The following is a 13,877-nucleotide window of genomic DNA, read 5'->3' on the forward strand; positions in this document are numbered from 1 at the left end:
TTTAAGGTATTGTAGTTTTCAAATTATAAAAATCTGAATAGAAAACAGAACCAAAACAAAACCACCCAACCAAAAAACAACCCCAGACATCCTCAGAGCAGCACAGCACGAGTGTGTTCCTGGAGCCTCAGGGTGGGTGTGTAGATGTGAGCCAGCAGAGCACAGCACAAGTGGTCTGTTCCTCCAGTGCTTTGTGCTTGCTCTTGTTCATGGGAATTGCTGCAGCATTTACAGTCAGGTCTAACATGATGCAAACTCCTCTGTGTGGGAGAATAAGCAGGATTAAGACAAATTCAGCTCCCTGCATGTGGTGTTTAAATGGCTCATCATGGAGTGGGTACTTGGAACAGCATCAGTTCCCATAAACACAAACCAATGAGGCTTGAACAGTGAGCACAGAAGTGAGCTCCAAGGCCAGATTCCACCTTCCAGGCACAGCTTGAGTGCTGGACTCTGAACTGAGCTGTTCTGTCCATGGTGGGCCAAGAGTGATGTTTCAATAGCCACAAGCCTCCAAGGCCAGGATAAATGAAACTATCAGAACAAAAATGTGAATATTTTATTCCCCCCAGTAAAATGAGGCTTGTTTTTTTCACTCTGAAAAAACTGTTTGGTGGTTGTGTATCTTCTGTTGTGGATAAGATGCTCGAACAGCAGGAAGTAGTTTTTCCTCCCTGCCTTTCTGTTCCTAACTTTCCAGTTTATCCCTTAAAGCTGCTGTTTTTCCAGATATTCTCTGAACAATTCAGAAGCACATGCAGGACACCAAGCTTACTTCTTCTTTTCATGCCCTGCCAGCTCCCCAGTTGGAGCAGCATGAGGCTGCTCCTGTCCCATTTGTTGGCTTTTGGGTTTTTTTCCTTGAGTTGCTAAGTTCATGGACGCTTGTGAAGAAACAAGAGGGAGGAAGGATGTGAATGATGATGTGGAGATAAAAGGTTGAGGATTTTAGTGGCATTTCTGGCCACTGTGCCATGCTGGGTGGTTCATTCCTCCTGTCTAGATCTGACTTGTCTGTACTGGTGTCTGGAGTCTTGTCTGTAACGGGCAGATGTCCTGGTTGCTTACTTTTTTAAAGTATTTGCAGAGCTGCTCTCAAGTGCAAGCAATAAAAAAACCAGAATTGTGGAGTTCTAGAAACCATGGAGATAAAGAGAGACAATTGAGAATATTTGAGAATGTATGAAAAATACCAGCAAAGTAAATAGCAATGATGCTGAGGCCTGAGAGGCAAGAATTGGAACTGGCCTTAGGGTGGGAGGAAAGAAGAGTTTAATTTTCTTCTCCATGTGGAATTCCCATGCTTCTCACTCCTTTGGGAAGATCAGTGATCAACATCCTTCAGATCAAAAAGAAATTCTCATGGAATGCCTTGTTGAGGTTTTCCACTGTGAAAAATACAGAGTAAAAAAATCCTGCTACTGGCTGAATTTGGCATCAATTCTGTAGATTTTAGGAAAAAAAAGTCTGTACTTTGTAACAGATGTTATTCTGCTATGTTAGAGAAATATTTGGAGAGGCTTGATGCTGAATTTCTCCCTCAGTTACTGATTTTGCTGAAATGTCCTTGTTCTGTGACTCCATTTTGCTGGTTCAGAACTGAACCCCCTCTGAGTGACTCTTCTTTCTCACCCTTTTGTCTCTGAAGACTTTGTGCTAGACCTTTAGAGCTAACACCAAAAAAAAAAAAAAAAAAAAAACAACTTCAGAGCCTTTTTCCATTCTCATTTTGTACTAGACCTTTAGAGCTAGCACAAAAAAAAAAAAAAAAAGCTTTAGAGCCTTTTTCCATTCTCATTTTGTGCCTCAGCCATGGCTCTGCTGGTCAGGCTGGGTGCAATTTCCAAGACAGCTCTTTCAGCTGGTTTTAAACCTGGGCTTTCCTAGGCCCTTTCCTAGGTGATGATGAATTACTGCTGGTAATTAATCAGGGTATAACATCTATTTGAATGCTGAGGTTAATTGTTTTGGGTTTGTTTTTTTTTTTTTTTTCCTAAAGCAATCTCTGCCTTATTACTGTACTGTAAGAAAGTAATTCTGATCTCAGAAGTGTTAACAGAAGTGAATAATAACTCTCCTGGCTAGAGGGACGTTACCTAAATGTAAATGGAGCCAATGTTGATTGCAAGGCTGCAGCCAGTATTATTTTGTAGGAAAACAAGCTGGTTTGTATGTCACACTTGCTTTCAGTTCATGCACTGCAGACTCCTCTTCTGAAATCCTGATGCATTTTAATTAACTTTCTTCATCATCTTGACATAGCTATACCATAGCCTGATCTCTTTTCTTCTGAAGTCCTCGTGAAGGGAGCTGGACAAGGTAAGGAAGAATTAACTTCTGCTTTGATCTTTTGAAATGGTGTTTCACACAGTGTACTTTTTAAATTTAGTTTTTCTGGGATGATTTAAAGATTGTCATTGTTCATTGTGTTTTGTTAAGGATATTTGAAAACTTTCCTGAGTTGGTTGATGGGCTTTTAAAAGGCATTGAGCAAAATCTCCTCCAGAGATGCGCAATTTCTAGGTACTTCTCCTGCAGTGCTCCCTATTCCAGCAGCCCTAAGTAGTGAAGGGTTCCTGTTCTGTTTTTGTTTCTCCTTAATTAGTTGTGTCTTTTAGTCCTCCTACTTTGGAAGGTTTAAAATTGGCTGTGAGAGCTTGTATAATGCCAGGCAAAGTACACAGACTAATGTAATGTATCTGAAGTGACTTGATGTATAAATAGGCAGTTGCAAGAAAAATGCTGGAAACACTGCATTCCAAGCTCACTTGCTGTAAATGCTTCCACAGGATGTATTATTAATACATTCTGGTGCTGCTGAAGCTGTAATATCACCATGCATTACAGCAATATCTGTGACATAAGTGACAGCTTTCATCACTTATAAAACTACGCTCCAGTACATGCAGGGATCTCGCCTTTAGACTCCAACTGCAGTGATTGCATCTGGCAGTTGCATATGGTGAAACTTAGCTACTGCCCTTTTAATTAAATTATAGTGGGAGCTTGATGATCAGCTGATTTTCCCAGGAAAATAACAGAAATGGGACTTACTGTAAGTAAGGAAATTTGTGGTACGTGCAAGAGCAGGCAAGAAGTTGTTCTTGTGTCTAAAATAACTGATTGCAGTGTTCTATCTCTGCTGCTTCTGATGGTAAGAGACTATTACAGAATTAGATCTCACCCTTCCTTTCCCAGATAGCCCTAAGGAAATCTGAGGGAGGAAAAGAAATGCTGCTGTCTCTTTTGGGGCATCTTCCCTGGATGGTTGCACCCTGAGTGGAGTACTGCATTGGCCTTTTCAGTGAAAAGTCAAGTCATTGCAGAGTCACACATTGTGGAGTGTGTCATAATTGGTTCTGGAGAGCCTCTGAGAGCCACCTTCCCCTCCTGTGTCTGGGCACTGTCCCTCCTTCCAGCAGTCAGGTCAACATCTTCACCCCCAGAGAGAGACCTCGTTCGGAGAGCTGTGCAGGACTGACAGCCCTCGCTGGGGCAGGAGTGCATGGTGAAACCACCACAACCAAGCAGGCTGTGCCTAACTAAGATAATTCTGTGGAACTTGCCAGGTAAACCCCCTTTTGGTCTGCTGGAAGCAGATCCTGTGTAGTATCTGGAGCTCTCCCCAGTCAGACTGTGTTGGCTTTGTCAGATGAGCCACAGGCGCTCCCCCAGTTCTGAACCTTTCAGAATCCCCAAGTTCCATAATGCTTCAAATTTTCTCCTTCACAGAGCTTGTGGGTTTTGTGTTTTCTTATTTATAGCTCTTACTTTGTGGGGCACGCTGGAGCTGTCAAAAATAAGGCATTCTGCCAAAGTATTTCTAAAAATTTGTTTCTCTTAGACAGAAGAAACAAACAGAGAAATTGCATATGAGTCCTCCCAATTTCAGGCCTTAGAGCAGTGGATTTGGAAACAAGACCACCTTTTTTAATTGTCTAGACATGTATTTAGATGTTCGCTTTAGGCTATTCAAATTTAAGTATTTTGGACATGGCTTCTCAGCATCTCTTTTTATTTTTTAATTAGAGCTGAGGGAATATGCTTGAGGAAGCGCAATTAAGACAACTTTGGCTTGCATAATTGCCTCAGCAGGTTAGTGAGTCAGTGCCAAGCTCCATGAAAGTTTAAAAACATTTGGGATTCAATGGAAAAAAATTGTCAATATGAAATTTTTCAGTGTAACATTTGCCTTTCAGGTTTTCTCAATGCTGCTGGTGCCATGGGGTCAGTTAAAAACCAGAAATAAAGAATGCTGAAGGGCATGACTTGGCTGTGTGTTAGAGAGCAAGGTTTTAGTGTGGTCCAAACACTTCCTATGGAATGACTGGTCCTTGTGTTAGTCACTCTGTACAGGAGTTTTAAACACCCCACTATTTCCTATATCATTATTGTGCTGCTCTCTAATGAAATTAACCTCAAAGTTTCCTGCTCCAGAAGGCAATGACGCCATAATTGACAGATGGTGACAAAATCCCTTAACTTACTAATAAATGTTTGTGCAGATTGAGATAGAGATGTCATTGCACTGGGACAAACTGATTCCAACAAGCTCAGTGCTTCCACATGTGTCTGTAGAGCCTCTGCTTGACAAGGTCAGAAGCTCACATAGGCTAAGGGCAAACATTTTTTAGGGATAAACATTTTTTTGCAGCAGAGAAGATGTGAGTACATCCCCTAACAAGAAGGAGCTGCCTTGCTGGCTAAATGGAACACGTGTCACAGCGAGCCTGTGCCTGCTGTGCTGTCCAAGGAATGTAGAATTTCCCAGGCTTGTCACCACTTCCAGGGACTGCACTACTGATCCCCAAAGTACTTTGTAGATCCCTTCCTGTGCTGCCTGCGCTGCCCTCAATAGCCAGTTGGTTATCTATTAAGTTGTAGCTTGAGGAATTTAATGGCTATTTAGTTATTTTCCCATTTCCTTGGCTGTACTCTGCTGGTTCTAAGCAGCAACACCTCGTGAGTTGTGTGTGTGGTGCTGTGAGGATTGGGATTTGATTTGCTGCTGTCCCCCCCAGGCAGGCTCTGTGTGAGCACATCCCAGTGAGCTGGGCGAGCACTGTGGATCCCAGCAGGATGTTTGATCCTTGCACTGCTGTCCCCTGCACACCTGCCTGTTGTCCTGGCTGTGGAAAAATTATTTCTGAAGTGGAGCCAGCTCCGGTGTGAGCTTTATTTCACAGTTCCTGTGCTGGAAGGGAGAGAGGGGCTGAGTGCTGGGGAGGAAAAGGGAGATGAGCACAGTGAGCAGCGGATGGGAGCAAGTGTCACATTGATTCTGTGGGGGTTTGTTGTGGTAAGACCACAAGGTTCTGGAGGTGAGAATGCTTTTGCTCCAGTAGTGCTGGCTAGAGGTGCAATTTTTGCCCAACCTTCAAATAAAAATCTGAGAGGTTGTATTGCTGGACAAAGCAGAAGGGACTGAAAAGGCCATTCTTGTGTTGTTCTGCAGTGGATCAGGTGGGTTTGTAAGCAGCTTGAGGTTTGTGGCAGCAGCCACATTCCCCTGTTGTTGTAGGGCCTGAGGCAAGCCTGAACTAGCTGGGAGCAAATCGTGGACATGTCTGGGAGCCTCCTCTGCACATCCTTCAGGGTAGCCATGACAACCATTCCTGGTCTGGAGAGCAGCTGAGGATCTCACCCACTGCTCCTGCATCCCCTGGGCTGGGATGGGGCTCAGGGGGTTCTTTGTGAGGGGAAGTTGGGTTCATTGTCTACACTCTGCTCATTTTCTAAGCTCTTATTATTGGTTAGGTGGTGCCTCTGTCTGGTATTCATTGGTAGATGTGATTGCCAACAAGAAATCATCAGAGTAAATGTGCCTGCAGCAATTGTGATATTTAACAACTGGCAAAGCAGTAGTGGCTGAATTACACCAAAATCACATCCTTCCATGATTCACCTGCCACAAGCATGGCACTGTTCTGGTTGGGTTTGGGGGGAAGGAGAATCCCCCAGTTCCTGCCTGCAGCCACAGTGGGTTTTTCCCCTGACCCAGCCGGTCTTGTTCCCTGAGCAAATCCGTCTGTTGCTTTATCAAATTGTCCTGCCAGACTTCTGTCTGCTCCTGCAGCTGCTCTTTGCAGGAGACAATGTAATCAGTGCTGTTACCACACTTGTTTTCCTCCCAGGGTTTTTTTTTTAACACACTGATCAGGAATCAGCAGTTTTTCTCATTTGTACTTCCCACAACTTTGGTGTTTAGCTTGCAGGTAGCCAAGAGTAATCTTGAAGGCAACTAATCTTAGTTTAGTCTCTGTGTGCTGAGGAACCAAGGCAATGTATCACAGCTTTATTTTGTAGGTTTTTAAAGCCATAAATTAGTTTCTTTATAAAACCCTCTGTAAAGGTGTAAAAGAAAAGGAAATTATAACCCATTTTTTCAACCTGTCTGACAAGTACAAGCTACTAGATTTCAACCCTTAATTGAATTTTTGGCACCTTCCTACGCCGAGTCCAGGTCTTGCTGTTTCAAAATCCGTGGTACCTCATGTCTGTGAACTCAGTTGGAGTTTGTTGATAGGATATCTCAAAATATCTCAGCTTACAGAGAGCGCCTGCCCCTTCTGCATTTTACTGGAACCGAATAGTTCAGAGTTTGTGGGAGTGAGGGGGCGAATTTGTTCTGCTTCCTCTTAGTCATCCCAGCCTTATGCTGGGGAAAGGCAAGAGCTGGAGAAGCAGTCCTGTATTTATCAGATGAATGTTTTTCTTCAGCCATCAGAAGAATGGGTGTCCCTTGTGCCCATGCACATCTGGGCTGGTCCCAGGGCAGGTGAGCAGCAGCCCTGAGCTGGTTGTGGCCACTTGGGGAAATGTGCTGGGCTGAGTTTTGGGGCTGGTGATATCTTTGTAGGTGTTTTCTGAAATGTTGAATTAAAAAGTTTCCTGGAAATTGAACCAGGTGTGACCTCAATGCCAGTACCTGTTGAAGGTGGAGATCTGGAATTTTGTTTGTTTTAGTGTTCCATCACTGCTTTTTTTCCCTGAGAACAGTTGCAAGCCAGAACAAAACTGATATTCTCTGACAAACCTCTGTAGCAAGTGAGGATTTGTGATACACAACCGATTTTCTAGAAGAGGCTGTAGCAAGGAGAAATTGTTTGTGCTGATTCCTTGATTACCTGTTAGGAGAGGGGTGTTCATGCAACAATTGATGAAATCAAACAAAACTCAGAATGTATCTGACACACCCTCAAATGAGAAGTCATACCTTTGGCCATAATTACCGTGTGGCTGAGGAGTGAAAGCATTTTTTACAGTTTTTTTTTTTTTTTATTCTTATATTTAGCCAGTGAAAGCAAAATGTACACAGTAACATTTGAAACTGATGATTGTTGATTTTTAGACATTGTTCAGTGGGGACATTGACTCCTTTCCCAGTGCTGCAGGATTATTTAACCAGATTGCATTGATGCAGATCAGCAGTGACAGACTGTTCTGGGGATGTCTGAGGAAGACAGAAGAGACTGAGTAAAATTTTGATGATACTCCCAAGGACTGTTTAAGTTCCTGGATGTGCATTACATAATGTTCAGCTTCATTTCCTTCACTTGAAGTGTGTTTGTGAGTAGGGTCCAGGCAATTTAAAGATGCTCTCAGTGCTGCTGCAGTGACAATCCAGGGTGTGGGCTCTGACTGGACGGGGATGCTGAGAAGGAAGATGCTGAGAAGGAAGGTGCTGAGAAGGAAGATGCTGCTCCAGAATCTGTCCCAGCTCTTGGTGGGACCCAGCCCTCCTGCCTGAGGAAGCACAGACCCCAAAGTAATCCAGCCTGCAGCCAGGCAGGATCAGAGGAGCAGGAACTGCTCTGGCTGGAATGATAATTAAGAGCTGGATTCCCAGTTGTCAGCAGAGCAGTGTGAGCATGAGCCAGAAGTGTGAGAGGAATTGAACTGAGGAATTTACCACGGACGTTTCCCATTAGATGGATGAGATGAGACCATTTTCACACTAGCTGGCAAGGATTGATCCTGTGGTGTTTTACAGCCTCCTCCTCACTGACCAGCACCTACAGATCTTTAGTTTGCTTTAAGCACCTTCCCTTGCATTGGACTCATTCATTTATTTTTGTTTTTTTTCACTTTGGAGAGCATTGCCAGCAAAGGAGCTGATAAATTCTCTGCCTCTATGCATGTGTTCATTCCTGCCTCCCTATCTTCCTTTCCCCTTGGTGATATGAGGAACTTCACTGTAAACTTCATTAGAAAGCCTCTCTAGACTAAAATGATCTGGAAGGGCTGGGGAGGAAATCAAAATTGTTTGGGTTTAATTCATTCCTACTGGGAACTTCTATCCTGCACAGTTCAGCCTCTTGTGTTGCCATCAGTGGGATTTGGCTTGTAGTTAAAAACATAAGTTTGGTACTTTGTCTTGTTAAGAGCATTTCAGTATAAATTTTATTTGTCTCCATCTATTTTCTGTCCAACGAAATAATGAAAAGTAATATAACATAATTGCCTCACATGAGGAGCTTTTGGTGAGTGGTCACAAAGAAATATGATTTTGATTTGTATGTAATGTTGGGGTTCCAGCATTGTCTAATAACAAGTATTTTATTACCTTTCAGACAGTCTGACCTGCATGTTAAACACTTAATTAAGATGTATAAATTTCTCCCCTCCTTCCCCTGTGCAATTATTTAAGCCTGTCTGGCAGTAGTACACAGGACAGAGATCAGTGATGGAGTGCTGAGCAGCTGCCTCTGCAACTGCAAGGCTGGGGAACTTCCCTTTCTGAAAACTGCAGATTATTTCACATCTGTTTTAACCACGTCAGGTCTCCAAGTGAGCTCAAGCTGCTCTTGATCCAGGAGTGGAAAGCTTCAGCTCTCTGTGTAATTGCATCCACACTGAGCTGCACAACTTGTTTGTATAGATTAGAGTGGGAGAGCTCCCAAATTTGGGCTCATCCTCAACAAAAGCAAGATGAGCTCCTGCTTATCTATTCCTGAGTGCCGTTTTTGGTGCCGCTGTAGACCTGTGTGAGGGAGCTTTGTTAAGCTTTTCTTGCCTTGTGCAGCTTTTAGGATAAGAGAATAATACCTGTGCTCAGTCTATCACGGTGATGTGCTGGCTCAAGTTTTATGTAACTCTGGCAGGGGCATGCTCCAGGGCTTTTAAATAAAGAAATCTACAATGCCCATGATCACCGAGAAATCCAGTTATTTTCTAAAGCAGAAACCCTAATATCCTTAAGTCAATAATTTATAAATGGATAGGTAAAAAAAAAAAAAAAAAAAAAAAGTACTGCTATTAAGCAGTTTTGTTGGGGAAGTTTGCGGTGTGTTGATAATGTTTGGGGTTATAAATAGTGTCTCAGTGTTCCTGAAATAAATTATGATGGTCAGACTGGTGTTTTGTGCTGGGTAGTTCTCTCAGTGCCCTGGAACATACAGGCAGAAGGATTAAAGCTGATGCTTTAGGCTTCTGTGACTTTTCTGTGCTGTTCCTAAATAGAGTAAGAACCTTCAGTGGACATTTTTGCTGTCTTGCTAAGAATCAGAGGAAGACTGATCAAGTAATACACAGAAGTGAAGTGATGCCACCACAGATAATTTATTGGAAATTTAGGAAGGGGAATTTCTTACATATGTGGAATGGAGATGAGGGGCAGGGGAGAGGCAAGGCTCTCCTTTTCCCCTGAACCATGTGGCATTGCTGCACTGGCTCATCTCTTCAATTTTCTCAGTTCAGGACTGAACAAAAGGCTGATGGAGGCTGGGGGACAGGAGGAATCTTAACTAGTGCTGGCACCAGTGGCTGCCAAGGCACGTGTGTGTACCCTGTTGTTCTTTGTATTTTCTCAGCTATAAAATGCGAGTAATAACACTTAAATTATGGATCATTCAGCGCCGTGTGAGTGAATTAGATAATGCTACATAGGCCTTTGAAGATGAAATGCAGAATATAAATGTTGTATAAAGCTCACTTTGTGCCATGTCTATAAAACCTGGTAATGCAGCCCCAGGATTGCTGGGAAGCATAAGGAGAGGCACTTGGGCTGGCTGCATGCAAATTGATTCGGTGGAGCAGCAGCATTCACACAAATCTGGGCTGCGCTGACGAGCCCTGCAGCCTGGCACAACAACTTGTAAACACTTGTGGGTAAAGCTCTGAGCCTTGTCCTGTCCAGCCTCCTGCTTCAGGAGGATTTGCTCTGCCGTGCCTTGGAGGCAGAGTGGCAGAGGGAAGGAGTTGGAACGGGAGCTCTGGTGGTTGCTGTTTCTCACCCAAGGCTTGCAGCAGTAGTGGGTCGCATGCCAAGGTAGCACGGAGTTTAAAGGGAAATAAAAATGGAAGGATGGAGTTACACATTCCCTGCTCCAGGAGCTGGAATTTTACTATCAGTAGCTGTGTGAGCTAAACTGGGGTAGAGTGAGAACTGTTGCTTACCCCAGAGCATTTCAGAAAAGCTTGGGGGATGGATTAGTCAGAAGCATCACCCTTTTTTAAATTTAGTTTCCTTCCTTGTTCCCACTGTTGGATCTTTCTCGCTGTACAGTACCTTTATCCTCTGAGTGGGGGTTGACTCCCAGCTAGCAGAGCTACCCAACTTCTCACTGTTATTTACTAACAAAAGGGGGTTTATTTGGTAACTAAGGCATGATTGATTTTTTTTTTTCTTTCAAAGAATTTTTGGCTGCTTGCCACATGTTTTGCAACTGAGCAACATCACGGAACAGTAACTTTGTCACGGGTGTCAGCAAGCTCTCTCACAGTGTTTGAAAAAGTTTTACCTGTTGGGGGCTTCAAGTGACTTAGATAAATGAGTTCCATGTTACTAGAAGATCAAATTAAAGAAATAGCAGATTTCTGGGTCTTCTTGGTGAAAAAGTGCAGAAACACAAACCAGTTCCAGGTCAGCACTGCTAAATAACCCCAGTTCCAAAGGGAAGGAGGGAGGGGGTTGCTGTCTTTGGGGTCTTTTCTGTAGAAGCTCTGAGTGTTTTGTTGGTCTGGGGCTGGAAGATTTCACAAACATACCATTACATAAGGGAGGAGGTTGCTTTTGTGTGAAAATACATCGTAACTTCTGTTTTAATAGTGTCTCCTCCGAGTAACTGCATTGTGTGTTGAACTCTAGGCATGTTCTTTCCCCACAGATTTAAGACTAAAAAGTTGACTGTTTTTCCTTCTCTCAAGTTGAATTTTATATTATCCAGCAATCTCATTTTGTCTCAAATTTACCTTGCAGACCTTAAAATCTCAAGCCATGTATTTCCTTGGACTGCTGTCTCTGCTGGCTTTGCAAAGCGAAGCCTTCAAGACCAATATTCCTGATGAAACCATTGCTGAGCTGTCTGTGAACGTTTACAACCAGCTGCGAGCCACCAGGGAGGATGAGAACATCCTGTTCTCCCCTCTGAGCATTGCCATAGCCATGGGCATGGTGGAGCTGGGAGCCCATGGAACCACCTTGAAGGAAATCCGGCATTCCATGGGCTTTGACAGCTTGAAAAACGGTGAGGCCTTTTCATCATCTCTTACCTTTTGTCTTAGAAAAAAACAGGAGCAAGGGTGGGAACAGCCTACTGATGTCCATGGGTTATAAATCACTGGATTTCTTGGTGGCTTTGATGGGCAGGCTCAAAAGTGTGGGTTCTGCATGAGCTGAGAGGAGCTGACATAAAAACCCTGGCTGGGGTACCTGAACCTTCAAAAACTGCAGCTCATCTTGGTTTCTGCTCCAAAATAAGCTTGCCTTGGCCTCTAGAAAGAGAAGATTTTTAGGAACATCCTTTTGAGGGATTATAGTGAAAGCTGGTAAGGAAAGCAGTAGTTTCAGCAAAATTGCTTCTATTGATATCCAAGTAACTGCTTTGAAACCTGAATAAAATTTCTTACTTGTGCCATGTGCTGGACTTTGGAGTCTTCAGTGAAAGGATTTTGGGGAGGAATTTCTGAACACAGACGTCAAGCTGTGTTTGTCAGAGCCACTGCAGAGCTGATGGCTCTCTGTGGAGGCTGCAGCACCAATTGAGTTCTACATTTTGTCTCTAAAACAATAATCAATTATCCCTCAGCTGTAATGGAGGGAGTTGTGCAGTTGGTTTTTCCTGGGCTGCTCACTATTCTAGGATATGAGTGGCATTCAGTGAAAGTGTTCCCATGATTTCTGCTTGAAATACATCATTGCCATCAGTTTTAAGGTTTATTTTGTTGGGTTTTAAATTAAAAATTTCACCTTTAGGCATATGATGCAGCTTCCTATTTTAAAGCAGACTGCTTTAATCCTGTTCAGGATTCCTCATTACCTGCCAAGGATGCTGTACTGCCCCACTAAGGATCCTGGGAAATTCTAGACCTTCTTTTGGCATAGAAGAGGCTGTGGAGGCCCTTAGTTTTGAGATTTGAAGTTCATTTTTCATTAAACAACTTGCATTTAAGATGGAACAAAAGTTCTGTTAAGAATTTCTGGTGGGAAGATTTAGAAATGGAACCTGTAAGAAGAATTTTTTTTATTGCTCTTTTGGTGTAGAAAAGATTTCCATTGATAGCTTTGCTTCTGATGGGACTAAAATGTGTCATTAATTAGACTAATTATACCTAGTAGAAAAAACAGGCTCTAAGTAATATGATCTTGGAAATTATTCCTTCAGATCTGAAGGTGTGTGTAGGTTTAGGAACAAGTTTGTTTAAAAAAGATGGCTTTCCTCTGCATCAAACATTTTGGTGAGTTTTCAGCAGAAAAGCCAAGGAATAATTTTCCTTTCTGAACCACTGAAGGTGCTTTTTCCTTCCCCAGGTGAAGAGTTTGCCTTCCTGAAGGAGCTTTCTGACATGGCAACTGCTGAAGAAAGTCACTACGTGCTGGACATCGCCAACTCCCTCTACGTGCAGAATGGGTTCCATGTCAGTGACAAATTCCTGCAGCTGGTGAAAAAATACTTTAAAGCTGAAGTAGAGAATGTAGATTTCAGCCAAAGTGCAGCTGTTGCTACTCAGATCAATAAATGGGTGGAAAATCACACAAATAGTAAGTGCATGTGATCCTTTTTGCACTTCCAGAAGGAAGTGTTTCTGCTTCCAGACTTGTGCAGTGGTGTTGGGTTGGTGCTTTGGCTTTTATCTGTTCTGTCTGAGACTCAAGTGTCTCCTCCCAGGAGAAGAATTCTAGTATTTCTATTTTTTCCTGTGTAGGAATGATCTGTCATAAGTAATATTAGTCATTGTTAATCATGTGGCAGCTATTTGAATATTTGTTCTCTGGTCTTACCATCTGTAACATTTATTGAATGAGACTGTTTTAATGGTAGGCATTTTAATAGTATTTTAATTTTTTTTTTTGCAAAAGTATTATTGCTAGTGGCAGAAAAGTTGCCTGCAGAGGGGTTATTGGCTTGTGCTTTGGATATGTGGAGTATCACTCCTTCTCTGAGGAGCTCATACTCACAAGGTACTGAGAAATAGAATGGTGGGGAATAAAAAGCTAATTTTGAACCACAAAATCAGAGTGTATAATGTAATATTTTGCAGTGTGAGGAAACGAGATAGCATGTTGAGAGGGTAGTTGATTTTAGGAACGCTGTCAACAGTTTCACAACACAAATTTGCAGCAGGGGAGTTAAGCACAAAATTACTGTTGTAAATATGCACATTGAGAGCTGCAGGATGCTGCTTGGCTTGGCAGCTCCCAGAGAGGTGGCATTTCCTGGATCCATGCAGAGTCCCAATATCTGGGAGTCTCCTGGTGTGGGGATCAAAGCATGTTCTCATTCTGCTTCCCCGGCCCACTCTGAAGGTTGAGATTTTGGGAATAATTCAGGGAGGTCTGGCTCTGACACAGTTGTACCATTGGGAATTTGGAGGGATTGGAATCACCTGGAAGGAATTAACACATCCCCATGAAGTCTGAGCACTTAATCCATAAT

The 13,877-nt window shown here is 42.9% G+C and overlaps 1 protein-coding gene across 1 annotated transcript in view; it reads left to right on the forward strand.

Annotated features, from left to right (window-relative positions):
* The window catches only part of SERPINI1 (serpin family I member 1), a 44,199-nt gene that overhangs the window by 12,313 nt on the left and 18,009 nt on the right, over positions 1 to 13,877 (forward strand). The window contains exons 2-3 of the mRNA XM_041467564.1: positions 11,201 to 11,468; positions 12,752 to 12,982. Of these exons, the coding sequence (XP_041323498.1) occupies positions 11,219 to 11,468; positions 12,752 to 12,982 (481 nt within the window). The 5' untranslated portion in view covers positions 11,201 to 11,218. The remainder of the gene's footprint in view (positions 1 to 11,200; positions 11,469 to 12,751; positions 12,983 to 13,877) is intronic.

The sequence above is a fragment of the Pyrgilauda ruficollis genome, unplaced genomic scaffold (assembly GCF_017590135.1).
Source record: "Pyrgilauda ruficollis isolate IOZ18807 unplaced genomic scaffold, ASM1759013v1 scaffold21, whole genome shotgun sequence".
NCBI lineage: Eukaryota > Metazoa > Chordata > Aves > Passeriformes > Passeridae > Pyrgilauda > Pyrgilauda ruficollis.